This window comes from Ursus arctos, unplaced genomic scaffold (assembly GCF_023065955.2).
Source record: "Ursus arctos isolate Adak ecotype North America unplaced genomic scaffold, UrsArc2.0 scaffold_20, whole genome shotgun sequence".
Taxonomy (NCBI): Eukaryota; Metazoa; Chordata; class Mammalia; order Carnivora; family Ursidae; genus Ursus; species Ursus arctos.
Genome location: NW_026622875.1, coordinates 32,605,894 through 32,625,918, shown reverse-complemented (window position 1 = coordinate 32,625,918; position 20,025 = coordinate 32,605,894). Strand labels below are relative to the sequence as shown.

The window sequence follows — 20,025 nt, the reverse complement described above, 5'->3', positions numbered from 1 at the left end:
GGGTGGGGGGTGGTGGTGGTGGCCCACCTGTGGAATGGGGAAGAGGAACGGACCACTCTCAATTATCCTCCCACACCCTCAGCCATCAGCCCCCTGGTGGCAGTCACCATCCAGCACCCCAGCTCCTACGTGCACTCCCGCCATACACAACTTTGGTTAGGAGGGGTCGAGAGGGTGCATCCCTGAGCCTCCGACCTCTGTGCGAAGGCGCAGCGAGGGTCGCCCGCGGGGTGCAACGTGTGCGGCGCGCAGGTGGCCCGCCTCGTGGAGGCAGCGGCGCGGGGCGTCGAGGGGGTGCAGGGCGTCCAGGGGCGCGGGGCGGGCCCGCTGCTCCCGCGGCGGCTGTCAGGGGCCGGCTGCTCCCCCGAAGATGCAGCGCAGCATATTTTGCACATGAGTTCAGAGGAAGAGGAAGTGTAGCCGGCGGACGCGCGGCGGCGGCGGCGGGGGCGCGTCGGGGCTGGAGCCGGAGCGCGCCAGGCTCAAGGCGCAGCGAGCGGGAGCGCGGCGGCCGCGGGCGCCGCGGAGGGACGGACGCACAGATCGCGGGAGGGACGGGCACCCGAGCGCGCCGCGCCGCCGCTTCCCGCCCCCACCCAGTGGCGCCCACGCCTTCCCCGCGCAGCCTGCTCTGTATGGCACAAACTTTCCTCCCGGGACGGAACACGCTGTCTCAGGGAGCCCGCGCCGGCGCCTTCTCCTCAGCCAGTTCCAAACGGTAGGTGGGCGCGCGGCAGGACTTGGGGTGTAGGCGGGCATAGGCCCCGCCATCTGGCCCCGCGGACCCGGACCGCGGCGGACCGGAGGAGCCCCGCGTGGCCCCTCCTTGCAGGTTGCCGGGGCTGCCACAGGGCCACCGCCCCCACCACCGCATCCCCAGCCCGGGTTGGATGGGGTCTGCGCGGATCCACGGCACGCAGCGGTCTTGGGCAACTTTTTTGGAAAAAAAAAAAAAAATCATCCCTGGCACGCTATGGGGAGAGGCACCTAGAGCAGTTTGGTAGGGGTCGTGGGCTCTGCAGGCTCGGGGGCGCCAAAGAGGGAAGCAGAGGGGAAGCTTTGAGGCTACAGGTGGGTCTGGGACACTGCTGCAGGGGGTCCTTGGCAAAGATCAGGCAGGAGCTGGACACGGAGTGCGGGTTCAGGAGCGAGCGAGGCTGGGAGGGGGTGGGGGGTGGGGAGTGGGAGGTGGCTCCGGCTGCCCTTCTGCGTGCGCCTTGGGAGGTATGTTTGTTGCCCGCGCAGGGGTGCTGGATAGATGGGAGCCGACCTGCCGCGCTTCCAGAGGAAGCGGCGCATCACCGAGGCACAGAGACTTGGGGCGCGGGGAGTCCCTAGAGCTGAAAACGGCATCTCCCCTTTTGTAAGGGGATTTCTTTCCTCGTCCTAACCCACTTACCCAGGCTCAAGGGGAGCCAGGGTAGGTCTGGGCCATGGCGGGGTGGTGGCGGCGTACATTTCAGAAAACCGGATTGTCAGGCATGCAACACTCCTCCTCCCCGCAGACCAGGGCCTGTGCCCTTGACCCAGGATATCGCCGTCTTGGCAGTGAGAACCGCGTGGAAGCCAAAAGTGCTAGACCCAGGCGCGCTCCCTGCTGCCTTCGCGTTGCTCATGCCGTGCTGCCCTATGTGCTTGTCAGTGGTCCCCAGGGACACTGGGTGGTGGCAGTGAGTTTGTTGGGGGACTTAAAAACAAACAAAAAGCATATATATATATATATATATATATATATATATATTTTTTTTTTTTCAGTCTGGCACAAATGCCAAATTTGAGTGCCTGCCCTGGGTTTCCAGCAACAGTCCTTTCTTGTAATTGGTACAGCTGTTTTCAGATGCTGGGCGGGCAGTCATGCTAGGCGTCTTCCAGCCCCTGCCATCGTGTGTCATCTCAGGATAAGTGAGGCCCTGCCAGGAAGGAAGGCAGGCGTAATGTGAGCGACCTCTGGGCCTGTGGGTAGGGCACGCTCTGCACCCCACGTGTCCCTGGCTGCCGGGATTCCTAATTTGTATCTCTGAACAGCTGAATTCCCTACGAAGTTCAAGTGACCCCAGATGTCACCAAACCCCACAGAGGGGTTAAGCAACAAGCTGTTTGGGGCTCTTTGGTGCGTGTGTGTGTGCTAACCTCAGTGAAATCACTTTAACCTCAGACTGACTCTGCATCCTCTTTTGCCTACAGCGGGGTTTCTGGTCCTGAGAACTGAGACCTCATCCTCTGTATATCAAGTCGTTGCGTTGGTGTTTCTTTGTTAGTCTTTTGGCTTAATGGACAGGGGGCAAATGGAAGTGGAGTGTTGTGCAGTTAGCTAATAGATTGGTGCAGGAACTGAAAGAGAACAAATTGGGAATGAGTTCTTTTTCTCCCTCTTGAGCAGGAATTTTTGGCTTCCATTCAAATAATTGCTTTGTCTGTAGGGAAACAGGCAGAAAATCTTTGGCATGAGTGATGGGAGTTCCTGTAAAGCTACTTGTGTTCTTCCAATCTTCTTTTTTCCGCAAAATTAAAACTATGTGGGCCCATAGCTTGGTGGGCATGGGTGTCTTGCCAAATTTCTAACTTGGTGGGCTAAGGAGAAGGTATTATGGCTCTTTCCCCACCTGTCTCATTTTTAAAAATATAAATAATTTGCAAGAACAGTAACCACCCAAGTACCCATACCTAAAGTGTAATTTAGCAGTACTGGCTTTATTACACATCTGTCTATCTGTTCATCCATCTATCCACCTTAAGTCCCATCCATCAGTAAGTCCCAACTTACTGTTTTATGTACTTTAAAGTAAATTATAGACATGGGCACAGGTCACTCCTAAATGTTTCAATGCACATTTTATTATTCAGAGTTCAATATATGTTCATGATTTTCTTAAGGTAAAATGTGAATGCATAGAGCGAAATGCACAAATCTTGAGAGTAACATTTGCATAATGTTTTGATAGATGTGTACACCTGTGTAACCCTAGTTGCTATCAAGATAGAGAATATTACCATCACCTCAGAAAGTTCCTCATCCCTGTTCCCGGTCAGTCCCTGCCCGCCTTTCAGTGGCGACCACTGCTGATTGTTTTTTACTGTTAGTTTGTTCTTGAATTCCTGTAAGTGGAGTTCTACGGTATTGTGTAAAGTTTCTTCCACATAGCATATTTTTGAGATTCATCCATGTTGTATATATCAGTGTTTGGGGTTTTTTTAAATTGCTGAATTATAGATTCCAGGATATGTCCATACCACAGTTTGTTAATATATTCCCCCGTTGATGGACACATGAGTCAGTCCCAGTTCGGGGGGGGGGTATTATGAGTGAAGCTGCTGTGAATATTTGTGTGCAAGTCTTTCTAGGGACATATGTTCTCATTTCTCAGGGGTAAATGCCTAGAAGTAGAATCATTAGGGCATAGAAGAGGTGTATGTGAACCTTATAAGAAGCTGCTGGGTCTTTCTCCAACGTGGTTGTACCATTTTTACAGTCCCATCAGCAAAGAATACAAGTATGAGATTCCAGATATGACAACCTGTTTTCCTATCCCAAAGTCAAGGGCATGACTTGACCAGTGTTTGGGGGCTAGAGGGGTCCAGAAATTGGGTATCAGAGACAGTCCGAAGGGTGTTGTTTTTATAGGTGGAGGAGTTGTGAGAAATCTCTGACCCTGCCAGTGAGTGAGTTTACACTTAAATTATTGCAGATGATCAGACAAATATTTTATTTGTGGAGGTCTTCAGAGAAGGGAATTCCACAGGGGACTGTACCCTTGGTTGTGAAAGAAGATTGATTGAGTGCTTTCTATATAGGGAAAAAATAACCCCCAAGCCCCACAGAATTCCACCACACTTCTGCTCAGCCACTCCTGGGGGATTTCTGACGTATTGGTCTGGTTGATGTGAACCTTGTGGAGGAGATTCCCGTTGGATTTCACTGGCTTGCGCAGCTGGCTGCTGAAAGCGGGTTGTGTTTGCTTTGTGAGGCAGATCAGATTTGGCCTTTTGAAGGCTCAGAAAACAGCTTTCCTGTTAAAGTGATTTGGCCTGTCAGTGAGAAACATGACCTGTTGACACGCTCTCATTGTCCCGGCTGAGAAAATGGCCCAGGTCCCCTCAGGTTCCCTTACCCTTTGGTTCCACTCTGTGGACCAGCAGCCGAACCTGGCCTAGGCTGATTCAGGAAACAGGGATGGAGCCTCTCGGACTGAGTGGGACCCCAGAATGAAATATTCATATCTGGCCGAGGTGTCTCAGTGGGGTCAGATGACAGATGGCATAGAGTCTTGAGTCGTTGCTCTGTGCCTGGGAACTGTTCTGATCTGACAGCCTAGGACAGTGCCTGCCCCAGAGTAGAGGCACCGTAAGTGTCGGTTGAAAGATTCTGGTGACTGGTGGTATCTGACTGGGTGATTGCCTGTCTGGGGTTGACCGTGAGTGCCAAGATGTCCCCAAGATGTATTTCACTAGAGGCTACTTTACCATAGCCTTGGAAACAGGTTCAGAGTGTTTCGGCCTAAGAAAACTTGCCGACTGTCCACTTCTATTTTAAATAGCACCGTTCTTATTTTATTACAGATTTCACTATTGTTACTAACAGAATCATAAGTATAGCTGCCACTTGCGGAGTGCTTACTCTTCTCCTACCACTGTTAGGCACTTCACATGCATTCTTTGAATTGAATCCTCAGGAGAGGCAAGTTACTATTCTTATCTGCACTTTAGCCTTAAGGAAACTGAAGCTTAGTGAGGTTAAGTAACTTGCCCTAAGTTCACTTTTTCATGTTTCCTAGACATAGGGAAGAGACTGACATTCTGGTTTTGCAAATGAGACTACATGTGCAAGCACAGATTTTCAAATACATCAAGTCCTGGGATAATAGACGTGTATAACCTGGATAGGCACGACTGCGCGGCAAGAGGTGACACACTGGAATTACTTTCTTCCGTCTTTTGTTCTTCTCTTAAGTTTTCTGAGTTTGGGGCAGCCAGGGCCTGTATCGAGATACTAAGTATTTTGGTGACAATTGAAGATATTGTTGGTTGACTGTGATTTTAGTTTCACTGGAGGAAAAGAAAGATGTTGCCCGCTGTTGAGTTCGAGTGTCTGTCCTGAGCGGTCCCACACCTTGGCCACCACCTACATGTGGCTACTTACATTTAAATGTAAAATGAATTAAAATGAAAGAAAATCAAATATTCAGCTCCTCGGTCCCACTAGCCACATTTCAAGTGCCCTAGAGACACATGTGGTTATTGGCCTGGGCCTTGGGCAGTGCAGAGGTGGAGTGTTTCCATCATGGCTGAAAGTCCTGTTTGCTCTGCAGTAAGCGGTTCTCTCTTCTCCTTCAGCTGAAGAATTGGCAACACACTTGGCTAAGGCTTAGGCTATTTTTCACTGACAAAGAGATACATTTAGCCAGACATTTCTTTTATGTTTACCTTTTAAAGGTTTTGCGTGCGTGTGATCTTTTCTCCCATTCACATTCAGTTTTTGACATAAATTTGAGTTTCTCTTTGCTCCTGGGCCCCCAAAGGGGCTTTCGTTATTATCATTGCATATTTTACCAGGATGCTTTCTGTGAAAAGATCGGTACAGCAGGCAAGTGATGGCCACTGCTTGAGCCCTGTTAATTCCTTGCTCTCCAAATAAGAATTCGGTTGAGCTTTTAAATATGCATTTGTGTGACTTACTCCCCACCTGGGCTGAATTCAGGAAGAAGAATCGGCTCTCAGCGGGGCCAGAACCAAAGAGCTAGAAAATCAGGTCACATTCTACGCCTGATGGCTACCTGCCAAGACTGAGATGGAGGAGACACTATTTGGGGTATCGAGGGCTTCGCTTTGGAGTTTTCCTGTGTCTGACTGCCCTTGTGTTGTGTAGGGAGTGCTGGAGGGGGCCTGGCAGCTTCTGTGTCCTGGTTGCACAGGACGAGGGGGCCGGCTGGTATGGTGCCCTAGCTTGCCCCTCTTCTGTGCTTCAAAGGAGAGGGGACTCCAGCCCTCAGGTGTCCTGGGGCACCAACACCAGCCAGTGGTGCAAAGTCCATGTCAGCTGTGTTTTGCCTAGCTTGTCTGATACTGACCAACTCTTTTTTTTTTTTTAAATACTTTATTTATTTCTTAGAGAGAGGGAGAACGAGCAGGGGGAGGGGGGAGGGGCAGAGGGAGAAGCAGACATCCCGCTGAACAAGGAGCCCGATGCGGGACTTGATCCCAGGACCCTGGGATCATGACCTGAGCCAAAGGCAGATGCTTAACCAACTGAGCCACCCAGGCGCCCAGACCAGCTCTTCAGCGACTTTATGAAACTGTATTGGATGTTTCCACATTTTTTCAACCAGGAAGCAGCTGCACTTCAGTGACAACTTTCTTTGGCTTTTGTAACTATAGTGTCCCATTTTGTTGTTCTATAGGCAGACCCTGTTGATTAAGCATTTATTTCTTGCAGAGGATTATCACCTTCCACTCATGTGTACACGAATGTGTGTGTGTGTGTGTGTGTGTGTGTGTGTGTGTGTGTTGAAATTTCTTACTTTGTATTTCACCCTGAGGAAATACTTTCTGAGGAATCCTTCAGGATTTATGGAATAGCTCCCAAATTCCTAAGTTTGAAGAAATTATTGTAATAGACCTCATCCATAAAGTTGGATAAGAAGAGAGTTGGTTAATCACAGACTCTGGTTAATGGAATGTGACCGAATCATGTATTACCAAATTTTGGAAATATAAAGTACAAGAAATTAGATTGTTCATTCAAACACTTCTATAACTTAGGGAGGGCTTTTGGACCTTTTTCACCGTCTTGGGACACCGAATAAGCACCCTTTGCAGTGTGGTGTAGTTATGCCATAGGCAGGTCAAAAGGAATCTTTACAGTGGATGACAAGTAATGCTGGTAGTATTTCTAATAATAGTTACCATTTATACTGCTTCTTCTATGTGTCAGAGCTCTTCTAAGCCCTGTTTGGTATTAACTTATTTAATCCTCCCCCTGCCAGTGAATTTTGGAGATATCCCCATATTATAATTGGGAAACCTGAGGTTGAGTGGCTTCCTTGAGGTCACACAGTTAGGAAGTAGAGACACTGGGATTGGAACCTAGGCAGTCTGGCTCCAGAACTTGTGCACCCAACCCCTGTGCTATGCCTTTAAGAAGGTGAACCTGAGAAAGACAGGCAGATATTCCAAATATTCCAGAATTTCCATCTTTTACTGGATAATGAGTGTCTGTCCTAGTCCTGAAGGATGTTGGCTTAGTAGGTATTTATTGTGTATCTGGGGGCACCTGGGTAGCTCAGTCAGTTGAGCATCCGACTCTGGATTCAGGCTCAGGTCATGATCTCAGGGTCATGAGATCGAGGCCTGCTTTGGACTTGGTGCTCAGTGTGAAGTCTGCTTGAGACTTTCCCTCTCCTTCTGCCCCTCCCCCTGCTCGTGCGCAAGCTCTCTCTCAATAAATAAATAAATAAATAAATAAGCATCTGTTGGGGCGGGGCATTGGGATAGCTGCTGTTGGGGATGAAGAAGACATGATTGCTACCTGTGGGAAGCTGGCTGTCACATGAGCAGATGAAGCATCACTGAAAGCTCCAGAACTCTCCTTTGAGCTCAGAACTAGTCCCTGCAGCTGCCCACCCCACACTTCCACCCAATGGAGTTAACACATCTAAAATAAGCTCCCATCTTCCTCCCATAGCCATCCCCAGCTCAGAAGGGGGCCACTCCAGCCTTCCAGTTGCTCAAGTCACAAACCCTAGCCTTGTCTTGGACGCCCTTTTTTTCTCATACTCTATTTCCAAACTACCAATAAATCTCATTTTCTATGTTTAAAATAGATCCAGAACTTGATCATTGCTCATACCCCATCATCATCTGGTCTCCCCATTTCCACAGTCAGTCATGGCCAGAGTGATCATGTCTGCCCTTGGCTTGAAGCCCTCAGGGGGCTCCCATCTCAGGGTAAAGCCAGAGTCCTTGCCACCGTCTGCACAGCCCACACAACCTGCCTCCCCACGCCTCTCTGATTTCACGTGCCACCTGCAGCCACCCCCTGTCCCCAGGCGGGTCCTAGAACCTTGCACTTGCCACCACCTTGCCTGGTACACCATCCCCCTCATCCCATGGTCTCTTTAACATCACCTTCTGGGTGAGGCCTTCGCTGATCACCCCGTTTTTAAATATTGCCTTATCTTCCCCTGTGCTTGCTGTCCCTCCTCCCTGCCTTATTTTCTTTATTTCTTTAAAATTGAATTTCCTTTATTATTTTTATTTGTGTGTTGTCTATTTATCTGATCCTTCAGGGAAGGGTTGTTGCTTTTTTTTTTTTATGTCTTTTGCATCACTTTGGTATCCTCAGCATTTAGAATAGTGCTTTGCATGCAGTAAGTGCTTAATAAAGGAGAATGTGATGGGTGATTTTATGTCAGCTTGGCTAGGCCATGGTACCCGGATTTTGTTCAAACAGGTCTAGGTGTTGCTGTGGGTTATTTTTCTTTTTTAATGTGATTAACATTGAAATCAGGAGACTTCGAGTAAAGCAGATTGTTCTCCATATGTGGGTGGGCCTCACCCAATCAGTTGAAGGACTTAAGAGAAAACACCAAGGTCTCCCAAGGAAGAAGGAATCCTGCCTCCAGACTGCCTTAGGACTCAAGATTGTAACATCAACACTTCTTAGGTCTCTGACGTGCTGGCCTGCCCTGCAGATTTCTGACTTGCCAGCTCCCACAGTCACATGAGTCAATTTCTTAAAACAAATCTGCCCTGCCTTCTCTCTATATAGATATCTATCCACACACTATCCTATTGGTTCTGTTTCTCTGGGCAGCCCTAATACAGAGGGTCAAGATGGAAGGTAAGGAGTGTTAGGTGGGGGGTGCACTGGAGGTAAAGGAATGGTATCTGGAGAGTGTTCAGTGTGTACAAAAGTTAGCAGTGGCTTCCTACAGCCTGGCTCCAGGGTACATGAAGAGGAACAGCCAGAGACCGGGGAGGGAGGGGTTTGGGGGGAAGGTTGAGGCTAAGGACTCCAAGCTGGGCAGCATATGTTTCTTATGCTCTTTGAGCCACTTGTGTGGCACAGAATGGTTAATCTGGCATTAGCCTATACTAGGAATTAGTGGGTGAGAGGCCAGGGGAAGCCAGATTCAGGAAGGCCTTTGATGGTCTTAAGAGAGTGGATCGGCATGGAAAATGAAGTGGTGGAAGGCCTCCACCAGCACCCAGCACCAGGCCAGCTGTCACGGTGAGAACAGTGGCAGGAGCAGGCTGAGGCCTGGTGTTTCGAGCCTGGGTGTTACGAGGACAGTGGTACTATCCACAGAACCAAGGAACACAGGAGGAAGAACAGGCCTTGACGGGCAAGGCCTTGAGTTCTGTTTGGAGCATATTCATCAGGAATTTCAGGAAATTTCTAGGTGAAGATATTGATACGGGTCCTTGGGCCTGTTTACCTGGAGTTCACCAGGCTGGGAGGGACACTGGAAGGTTTTTGCCCAGAACAGGTAAAGCAGGGCCCATGAGAGGGGATATGAGGGCTATTGGGGAGACAATAGCATTTGTGTAACTTTTTTGAGCATACTCAACAATACCACATATCGGAGGTTCCCAAACTGCATTACTAAGGCACCCCAAGATACCACAGCAAACTCATGAGGGCGGGGCAGAAGGGCTTTTTTTTTTTTTTTTTTACATTTCTGAGGGGAACACAGTGGTACTTGACATGGTAGACAACACAAGACCTGCCATCTTGGGGTAGTTCGCAGTACCAATGTAACACCGCCTTCCTTTTGATGATGTCTTGTCTCTGTGCAGCTGCCTTTTGGGTGGTTGCTAAGAACCTAGTGGAACAGGAAATGAAGGTGGTGGTGTCCAGCATGATTCCAAGGTTTGAGAAGTTGTGCAGTGCCCAAGAGATGCGCACATCCCGTTAGTACTTGTGGTGACTCAGGAATGAAAGAAAAGGGTTTATTCTTCCAATTTTTATGTACTATTTTTTTCAAAAGGCTAATAAGTTGTTTGGACATAAATAATTATTATGTTGTTTAGACTGAACTACTTAATAAGTGGAACTGTGAGTATTGCTTTTAGCCTCCGGTGCCGTGGACAACGTACCGAGACGCTAAAGGTGCCAGGAAGTGGAAAGTCTCAAACCTCTGTCATGTATTGTTGTGGGTGTCACAGGGAGATTGTGAAAGTGTAAAAGCAAGGATAGAAGGGGGGAGAGAGGAAGGGCACAGGGGTTGCATCCAAAGTCTCATTTCTTCAAAAATATAAGATGTGAAGCAAATAAAGTAAAATGTAAGCATTTGTTAAATCTTGGTGGTGGGTATCTAGATGCCTCATTTTTTGTCCTCATCTGTGTGTCCGAAGTGGCTTATACTGAAAATGATTTTTTTTAAAGATTTTATTGACTTATTTTAGAGAGAGAGTGAGAGAGAGAAAGTGTGAGCATGAATGGAGGGGTGGGGAACAGCGAGGCAGAGAGAGACTCTCCAGCAGTTTCCATGCTCAGCACAGAGCCCAACTCGGGGCCCAGTTTCCTGACCCCAAGATCATGACCTGACCTGAAACCAAGAAGCAGATGCTCAACCAGCTGAGCCACTCAGGTGCCCCTGTACTGAAAATGATTTTAAGAGAGACAGAAGGAGGGCTGGGAATAGAAATTTTGGGGTGCATCTGTGCTTGGGAGGACAGCATGCAGGTGGGAAGAGGGCCTCTCAAGTACAGAGGCTCAAGAGATGGGGGTGTGGAATCAAGGGGGGCAGCAGAGCCATGTTCTAGACTGGGGTTCTTAGCCCTGGCTAGGAGACTTAAGAAAGATCCGAGACTGGAGAGGGTTCAGAGTGGGGAAAACTGAGCTTGCTCCTAAATTGTTGATTTTTCACTCCTGGATGCCAGTTAGAATCACCTGGGGTTTTCAAAATTACTGATGATAAGGCCTCACCCCCAAATGCCTGGGCATCAGGACCTTTAGATAGCTCTCCAGATGATTCCAGTATGCAACCAAGGTTGAGGACCACTGCCACGGCCCAGGGTTTCTCAAACTTTGCCGTTGTTCAAACTTCAATGAATCACTTGTCATTAAAATGTAGATTCTCATTCAGCAGGCCTGGGAGGGCCTGGGATTCTGGATTTCTCACAGGCTCCCGGGAAGTCCGGTGCTGCTGGTCTGAGGCCCACACTTGGAGCCGCAGCTTCTTCTGAAAGGGAGCTGGGTTCAGTTAAGGGTGCTTGTGATGGAGTCTGTGGGAAGGCAGGGAGGTGGTCTGGATCAGACCCCGGCTGAGATGTGGGGGTGAGGGGATAGTAAGCAAGTGTTTTCTTTTGGTAATGTAAATACCCCTCGTGTTCCTTATCTTTTGGTCTGTAACAAATTACTCCCGATCTTGGCAGCCAGAAACGACAGTAAACATTTATTATCTCACAGGGTTTCTGTGGGTTAGAAATCCAGAGGCAGCTTAGCTGGGTGGCTCTGATATGGGGTGCCTCAAGAGGTTGTGGTCAAGATGCTGGATGGGCTGGGGGCCATTCTGGGGCTGATGAATCTGCTTCCACATGGGTGTTGAGCTAGCCAACAGTGTTGGGTGTTGGGTGGAGGCCTCCATTCTTGTCCTGGGACTTCTCCACAGGGTTGTCCTCATACTATGGCAGCTGGCTGTCCCCAGAGTGAGGGATCCAGGAGAGAGCAAGGTCGAATCCACAATGCTGCTGTAACCCAGCCTTGGAAATCACGCTTATCATTTCTGCAGTGCCCTTCTGGCCCCGCGGGTCAGCCCTATTCACTGTGGGTTGGGACCACCCGTGAATGCTGCGGGGATGACTGAGGGTCATCTTGGAGGCTGGCTATCATACCTCTTATTGTTTTCAATGAAGAAAATAATGTATGTGCAGCTCAGAAAATTTGAAAAATCTAGAAAACCATAGAGAGAGTGTCACCCATCATCTCATGACCTGAAGGAAATGTCTGGGAACATTGTGGTCTATGTCTTGCCAGATACAAAGAGAATGTGTGTGTATATATGTATATATATATGTATATGTACTTATATATACACACACATATAAAATATATATGTAGTATATTACTATAAATTTATATAGTATATATTATATACACACTCACTTAGAAGGAGTAGCACCATACAAATAATACTGTTTCATATAGATTGTTCTTTATTCTTGGCATCGAATCAGGAATGCTTTGAACAGGTAAATTTTTCTTATCGAAGTATAGTTGGTGTAGAGTGTTATAGTAGTTTCTGGTGATTCAACAATTCTAGACATTACTCAGTGCTCCCCACAGTAAGCGTAGTGTCACCATGCAGTGTTATTACAATGTTAGTGACTGTATTCTGGACTGTACTTTTCATCTCTGTGCCTTTCTTACCTTATAACTGGGAGTTTGTACCTCTTAATTCCGTTCACCTATTTCACCCAGTCCCTCAATGGGTAAATTTTAGTTACCCTTGGGTTTCTGTCTTAGACTATGTTTGAAGAATATCAAGATTTGATATCATTTGAATTTTCAAGTTTCATTTACATTTCTGGGTTGAGAGAGATGTTCCTATCATGTAAAAATGTCTTAATTTGGATCATCAGTTCTTACTTTGGGTGACTGAGTGATGTAATAAACACGCTTGAGGCTTCAAATATGGGATTTGAATGCAGAAATAAAAAATGAGTTTGCCAGCTGATCCAGCATCATTGCATATAATTGCCCCATCTCTGGTTGCCTGTCATGAGCTGTTGGCAATTGTTAAAATTAGCTTTACAGTCTGCCACAGATTAGCAGCGAGTGTGGTAAATGAGGACTCACTCTTAATGAAACTAATTTGTATTTGGAAATATAACTACATTTATTGCTCCCATTATTTAAATACATGTATCCTAGTTGATAGTAAAAATGAGCCTTTAAACTGAAGTTTTCGAAATGCAAGCTGAAAAATAATCTTTTAAGGAGGTGATCCTTTCTGAAACGGTTTTCCAGTGTCTTTTAAGCATCCTGGGAAGCATTTCAGAAACAAACCAGAAATACTTTAAAATAAAAATGTAAAGATTTCAACATTGAAAATGACACAGGACACCATGCCCCATTGCTGGTCAGCTTCTTCTGGAACCGGGTCTGTTTTCTATCACAGGGATTTTCCCTGGGTGTCCCGCGCTCTGCCCAGACTTCCAGAACAGCCTGCCCCACTGCACCACATACATCTGTTCACTGTCTTTCTCCTCCTTTCACCTCCGATCTCCTTGAGAGCAGGGCCTGGTCTTCCCATTTTTATCTTTCCTAATCGAGGGCCTGATTTAAAGCAGACCTTAATAAATGTGTGCTGAATGAATGCATGCACGTATGCACGAATTTGGAAAAGTTCCCTCTCTCGTGGAGCTGACCGTTCCTGCATGACGCCGGGCCACTGTGTCTCAAAGACACACCTCGCGCTAGGTTTGATTTGGAAAGAACTGATTTTCCAGAAGCTCACCATCTGAGGGCTCTCTGCTTTCTGGTCATTTGCAATCTCTAACATCCTCTTCTTGCAGCCAGGGTCTCAGCCTCCCGGTGATTACCTTCTTTTCCCCCGTAATCAGCATCCAGTTCCTAATTACTTTTAGCCGATTTCTGCTAGAGAACTGTGTGTTTATTTTGGCTTTTTTCCCACTGTCTCGCCACAGGAATGGGGAACGACCTCCTCTTTTTGCTTTACCTTTGAAGAACTCTTGGAAGGTTTTTCTTGGTCCCTTGATGCTAGACAGACGCATACACATGGGTTCAGGGATGTATTCTGGGAAGACCGTGGTAGAAACAAAGGAAAAAAATCCTCCTGTATGACTGTCAGCTAATCAAAGCTGATCCAGGGATTCACTCACACATAAAATGAGTAACTTGATTTACACTAGGTGTCAATGTGGGGTGACTGTAGGAATCTGAAAGGGCAGAGATGTGGGAGTTGGATAGACTATAGATAAAGCACCGGGAGAATCTCATCCCACACAAGTGATTTTTAGCGTATGTCCTTTACAGGAACAGACAACAACGAAAGGAGAATTAGCCATGAATAGCGCCACTCTCATGATTCTACCCAGGATGCTGACGCTCCAGAGGGGGCAGGAGGTAGAGCTGCTAATCGGTCCGTCTCTCGCAGGGTCTCACCCTCTGCCATGCCTCTCCTGCGGTCAGCATCTGGCCACCCTAAATGTGGAAAGAGAAGCATCACTCATTAGCAGGACCCTTGCGCTTACTACACCACCCAGCCATCCCACACGTAGGTGCTACCCTAGAGAAATGAAAACTTCTGTCCTCATAAAAACCTCTGTGTGAATGTTTATAGCCATTTTATTCATAATCAACTGGAAACAGCCCAAGTGCCCTTCAGAGGGTGAATGGCTAGACCCGGGCCCGGAAATGCAGGCAGTCTTGACTGGTGTTCTCCTGAAGAGGCAGCAGGACATGGTTATTTTGAACAAACTTGTGAATGAGTTACATATTGCATGATGAATCACCCCAAAACTTAGAGCCTTAAAACAGAAACAATGGTGTATTTTGCTCAGGATTTGCAGTTTTGGCAGGGTTTGGTGGAAACAGCTTGTCTCTACCTCACATGGTATCAGTGTCTTGACTGAGGCAGAGGCTCAGTTTCCAAGATGGCTCACCGGCAAGATGGCTGGCAAGTTGGTGCTGGCTGTTCATTCCTCTCCACATGGGCCTCCCTTTGGGGCTTCTTGGGCTTCCTCATGGCATGGTGGCTGGGATCCAAGAACAGGCATCCCAAAGATTAAGAAGTAGGTGCTCCCAGTTTCGTAAGGCCCAGGTCCAGAAGCTGCCACTGTGTCATTCCACCATATTGTATTGTTCGCGTAACCATGGAACCCAGATTCAGGGGAGGTGACGTAGACCCCACCTGCAATGGCAGGAGTATCAAAGGATTTGGGGGCCATATTTCAAGACCTTTATCTTTACCATTTACCTTGTGTCCTACTGGAGAACTTAACTCCTGAGAGAGATGTGCTTCCACTGAGACAGACACTCCTTGAGTGTCTGAGGGAATGTACACCAAATGTCTGCATCGGGCAAAGCCATGCCTCTACTCTTCCCTCTGCCTACCACCTGTCACTGCCCTCAAAGGCCCATACCCATCCCTTGCCCCAAGCTCCTTGTGGGATTCTAGCATGAGCCATGGGAACCCCACATAGTAAACAGCAATATTAGGCACTGTTCTATCTTACTTCCCCCCCTTTTGTAAGCTAGATCTTTCTTGTTTGAGGAGTAGGGACTGTAATATGTATTTTTAGAATGATATGAAAATCTTTACTATTTTGACAGGGGTGGGGGTTGGTAGAAAAATGCAAGAAGGAACTAAAAGGAACACAGGCATGCAGGGAGTGAATAAGGTAGGGCCTCAATACAAAAGGGTAAGAGGAACAAATTCATGCTGAGGTTTTATTGGCTCACAGCTGCTTCATATGTCTGCCTTCCCAGAGAGAGAGTCGTGCTATAAAAGCAGTTGCTTAACCAGGGTTGCGTGTATTCCAAAGAAATGAATCTCTAAGTTTGAGACCTTGAGGAGTCTCTGATAGTATAGTTTTGCTGTTGGCTGGTAGTGTTTATCTTTTCTGTGTCAGATCACATGCATGGTTTACCTAGAACCTTGTCATGTCCTGTGAGATAAGCACAGTGCCCTTCGGGGTGAACTTGGGCAGAGACCTCAAGTTTGGGACAATCTGACAAACGTTAAACTCCAAGTTGTAATTTGGAAGAATTTTTCTCATGTGTCTTGGCACGCCATCCCCCACCTCCTTCCACCTCCTTAATTTTTTCTGAGTCTTTTGGCTCATCCTGATAATCCTCTCCTCTTTTTTCTCGATTGTCAGGGAACCCGTCCTTTATAGAAGATATTACATCATACTAAAGTGTTAGTGTCTACCATAAGCTTTGCTCGTTGCCCTTCCCTTAAAGATATTTGTGGTTTCAGAGGAGATCCTGAGAGAGAGAGCGATTGTGATTTCAAAGGAACGAATCTCTGATGCTAGAATTTACCTACTAGGATAACAAGAAGGGGAGGATTTTTGAGGGGGAGGTTTCTCTTTTTGAGGGCCCCAAACACTTAGTCTTTCTTAGGGAGGTAGGTGTGTTAGTGACTTACTTGGTGAGCCTCTGGGTTATTTCCAGTTCTGTTCTGGTGGTAACAGTGTTCATCTTGCCAGGTCACCTGTTCCCCAGTACACGGGAGCCTTCCTGCCCACTTCTCTTCTGCTTAGCCTCAGCAGATGCCACTCAGCTTGCTTTTTAGTAGTTAAATATGCAGCTTCTGTATATATCAGCCCTTCTATCTGCAGAACTACAGAGTATTTTACAAGTAATCAGTTCATGCAGATTGCACATAAATCATGTCTGCCCCGGCCCTTTGGACACTAATGTTCCCTTATTAAGGCATAAGTAAGCCTTCCTGTTCTCATCCATCCTTCCAGACTTTTTTTAATTACTGAAAAGGATAGCCTGGTTGTCACGACACCGCCCTCTTCCACTCCCCCACCCCCACCCCACGTACTGCTTTTTTGAGGTTCGTTTTGTTTTTCTGGAGCTTGCCAGTTTGCCTTAGGAAGCTGGGTACCTTGTGAATGGATTAAGCAAAAGGAAATTCTTATCTCTAAAAGGAAGCGGTCACCACGTTTCTGTTTGTGATATTCTTGGCCAGTTCATATTTTTGTGAAATATGGTCTGATGGCAGCTCTGGTACCCCAGAGAAGGGGGAAGTATTGGTCATGCTCTGTGCACAAAAGGAAAATATCTTCTGCTGAAGTCTGGGGAGTGGATAAAAAGTCATTTCACGAATGTTCATTCTGCCTAAATAAACAGAGAACCTTCATTGTTTTCAATCCCTCGAAAGGCTGGGAGCTGAGCCCACCCTAATGTGCACATTATCCTAACATTTCTCCATTTTTCTTTCAAACTGTCGCCACAGATCTTCGCTCTAATACACGTGGATTTCTGCTTCCAATTTCTCTGGCCCTGCTATTAGTGTTCAGCCAGTCTTCATTTTGGTCTAAAATGACTCTCTAAGAGCGTGGAAGCATACTATTACTTCCTGTGGTCTGGTCTCAAAAAGAATAAAAGGGGGACTTTTAGATGAGGCCTGTAAAAATACCACCATCTACTTTTAGAGATGTTTTATGAATATAAATTCCCATCTAAATAATTACTGTTGGAGCTAGGAAATTGTACCAACAACTTATTATTCTCTCTTAGCAACCACAGCAAAAGTGACATGTCTCTTGTTTTGTTTTTTCTTTTCAGATGGGCTGACACCATAATGTACCATATTGCTTTTAAGATCTCATTTTTTTTAATCACGGCTATAGATTAGAGTGGAACTGAGGTGCTCTGAGGTATTATTTTCCTCAGATGGGGGAAAAAAGATAGGAGACAGGTACGCTTTTGGTGTCATTATAGAAGTGTGGGATAGCTGGTAATGGTGTCCGCACAGAAGGAGAAGCCAGCCTGGGTCCTGAGCATGATTCCTCCGTGTTCAGGTCAGACACTGAAATATACTGGGTTTCATAAAGGCTGAGGTCCTTCATGTAGTCTTCAGGGAAATACGGGGTCTTTTATACTGTTATACTTTTGTTTAAAAACAAAATCTCAGAAAAAAAAATCACTCTCCTTGTCCTTGTTTTGGTTTCTGCTGGCAGCTGCTGAAATGGGTTGCGGATTGAACAAGTTAGAGAAACACGATGACAAACGGCCTGGAAATATCTATTCAACTTTAAAGAGGCCTCAGGTGGAAACCAAGATAGATGTGTCCTACGAATATCGCTTCCTGGAGTTCACGACCCTGAGTGCTGGTGAGTATGGATGGCCCAAGCTCCTGGTGGCCCGTGAGCTCAGACCCAGCCCCGAGGCTGAGGTCCCCTCCCACCCCAGCCCACCACCCCACCCCCGGGCAGGGCTGGTGGCAGAGCAGGGGGGTGTGGGGGTTGCTGTGGGGAACTGGAAAAGATGGGCCTTTGAAAAGGTACTGCTTGCAGAAATCCAGATTTTTATGTGGAACTTTTCACTTTTTAAAAGATCGCAACGAATTTAAATTGTAAGAAGTTAAACCTAGGTGTGAGTCAACTAGTACAGACACGCGGGTGGGCTGCGTTTAGCCCATGGGCCAACTAGTCTGCAGACGGTGTGTTGTGGCGAGCCCTGTGCAGAAGGAAAGTTTGCCTTATCTCCTATTAACATTGACCTGCCTGTTGTCTGGCGTCTTTCGAGGGCGCTTGCCCACCTGGGCTTGGCTTTGCCTCATCCGAGCTGCAGGGTGTCCACGTCACCTCACTAACAGTGTCGCAGGGACCCTGGGGTGACCGGCCCAGAGCATTTGCTTGAGCGCTGACTGTGTGCACAGTGCTGGGTTATTGCTGTGGGGAAATCGTGCAGGGTGTCCTGGTTTCCTGGAGCCTCTCACTTAGTTCGAGAGAAGACTCACACACATGAAAACAAAACAACAAAACCTCAACAGACTATAATCATAAGTAAGAAAATATAAAAATATGCCTTCAGAAGAGGAAAGATCATTCTTTCGGTGTAGGGGCAGTCCCTAGAAGTTGCACACAAACAGGGACGCTAACCAACTCGGGCGTCTTGCCACTTTCTCCCTGGGCTGCTGGGTCTATTTTAAGCTCCTATTAACAGAGAAGAGAGTTTGTGGGAAAAGCGCTCAGATTTGGGGGTTTGAGTCCGGCTCTGCTGTGGAGTGGCTGGGTTTCTGTCAAATGAGCACGTCAATACCCGCCTCGCAGGGCAGCTGTGGAGACCAGAAGAGGAAGGGTCTGAGGAGCTCTTAGCACAATGCTGGCACGTAGTGGGGCAGCTAGTGTTACGTCCACTCCTGTTCCTGCTGCGACCACCTCTGCACTGAGCCTCCCGCTGCTTCTTGAGCCCTGGGAGACATGGCCAGCTGGGTGTCTCTGCAGGGACGTTCTCTGTACCCCTGCACATCCCCCACACTGAGCCCTGCATCTTCCTCATCAGGTTGGCTTTCGGCTGGTGCCCTTGGTGAATAATGTCACCACTGTTCTCTTAAGGAGGCTTGACACCTTAGTCATCTGTGACCATGCCTTCTCCTTGCCCACGATTTCCATGGTGTCACCCTAGCCTATTGAAACTGCTTCTGAAAATGCTGTAACGTAGCTCATGTAATGTGAGCAGATTTCTACACAAAATTATTAGGAGCATTTGGTCATCCATTGTTTGTTCGGTGAACATTTCAGTGCCTGCAATGGTCTAGGCCTTGTAGAATGATGAAGGAGAAAACCAAAGCATGTGTAAGAAAAAAGAGCGCAAGGAAATATGCCCACATGTTCAATACTGATTTTTAGGAAGCTGAAAATATGGGAGGATTCTTTTCCTCTCATTCACAAATATATATACATATATACATATATATATATATACACACACACACACATATATTTTTTTTGCATCACGGTTATATTTCCTTTATCATTAAGAAGAGGCGGTTTTGCTCGCAGAGACCTCCACAAGCTGTGCCCTCTATGTATGCACTGTTCCATCACGACACCTGAGTTATTATCTCCCTCGCCTCCTGATTTGTTTGTCTGCTGCCCTGTGCTCCGGTCGGAGCACCCACACTGTTTTGCCGCACTGTGCTTTCTTTGATTGAATTACCTTTGGTTTTCTGATTATGAAATGAGCATACCTGCATTATAAAAAAGTTAGGAAAACGCCGGACAAATCTCCTTGCTTCTACCCTCGTGCACCTCGAGATCATGGCACTCTTCTTCTCAAAGCCCGTGTCTCCCCTCACCCCGATTGGCACCAGCTACTCTCCATCCTCCTCCTCCGGAAGTTTGCTCTGTGTGGGCTGCCATTGTTTCTTAAACCCTCCAGGCCCCCTCAGGGCCTTTGCACTACTTGTTTCCTCTGACTGGAAGTCCTCCCAGATATACCCTTGGCTCAAACCCTTAAGCCACCCGCCCTCCTCTGTGAAACCTTTCCTGACCACCTACTTAAAATTTCTACTGACCCCCCGACTCCCCATCCCT

General features: G+C 47.4%; 1 protein-coding gene across 1 annotated transcript in view; it reads left to right on the top strand.

The window, feature by feature from the left end:
- Positions 1-455: 455 nt before the first annotated feature.
- Positions 456-20,025, top strand: part of RFTN1 (raftlin, lipid raft linker 1) — a 190,853-nt gene continuing 171,283 nt past the window's right edge. The window contains exons 1-2 of the mRNA XM_026496954.4: positions 456-718; positions 17,665-17,817. Of these exons, the coding sequence (XP_026352739.2) occupies positions 17,673-17,817 (145 nt within the window). The 5' untranslated portion in view covers positions 456-718; positions 17,665-17,672. The remainder of the gene's footprint in view (positions 719-17,664; positions 17,818-20,025) is intronic.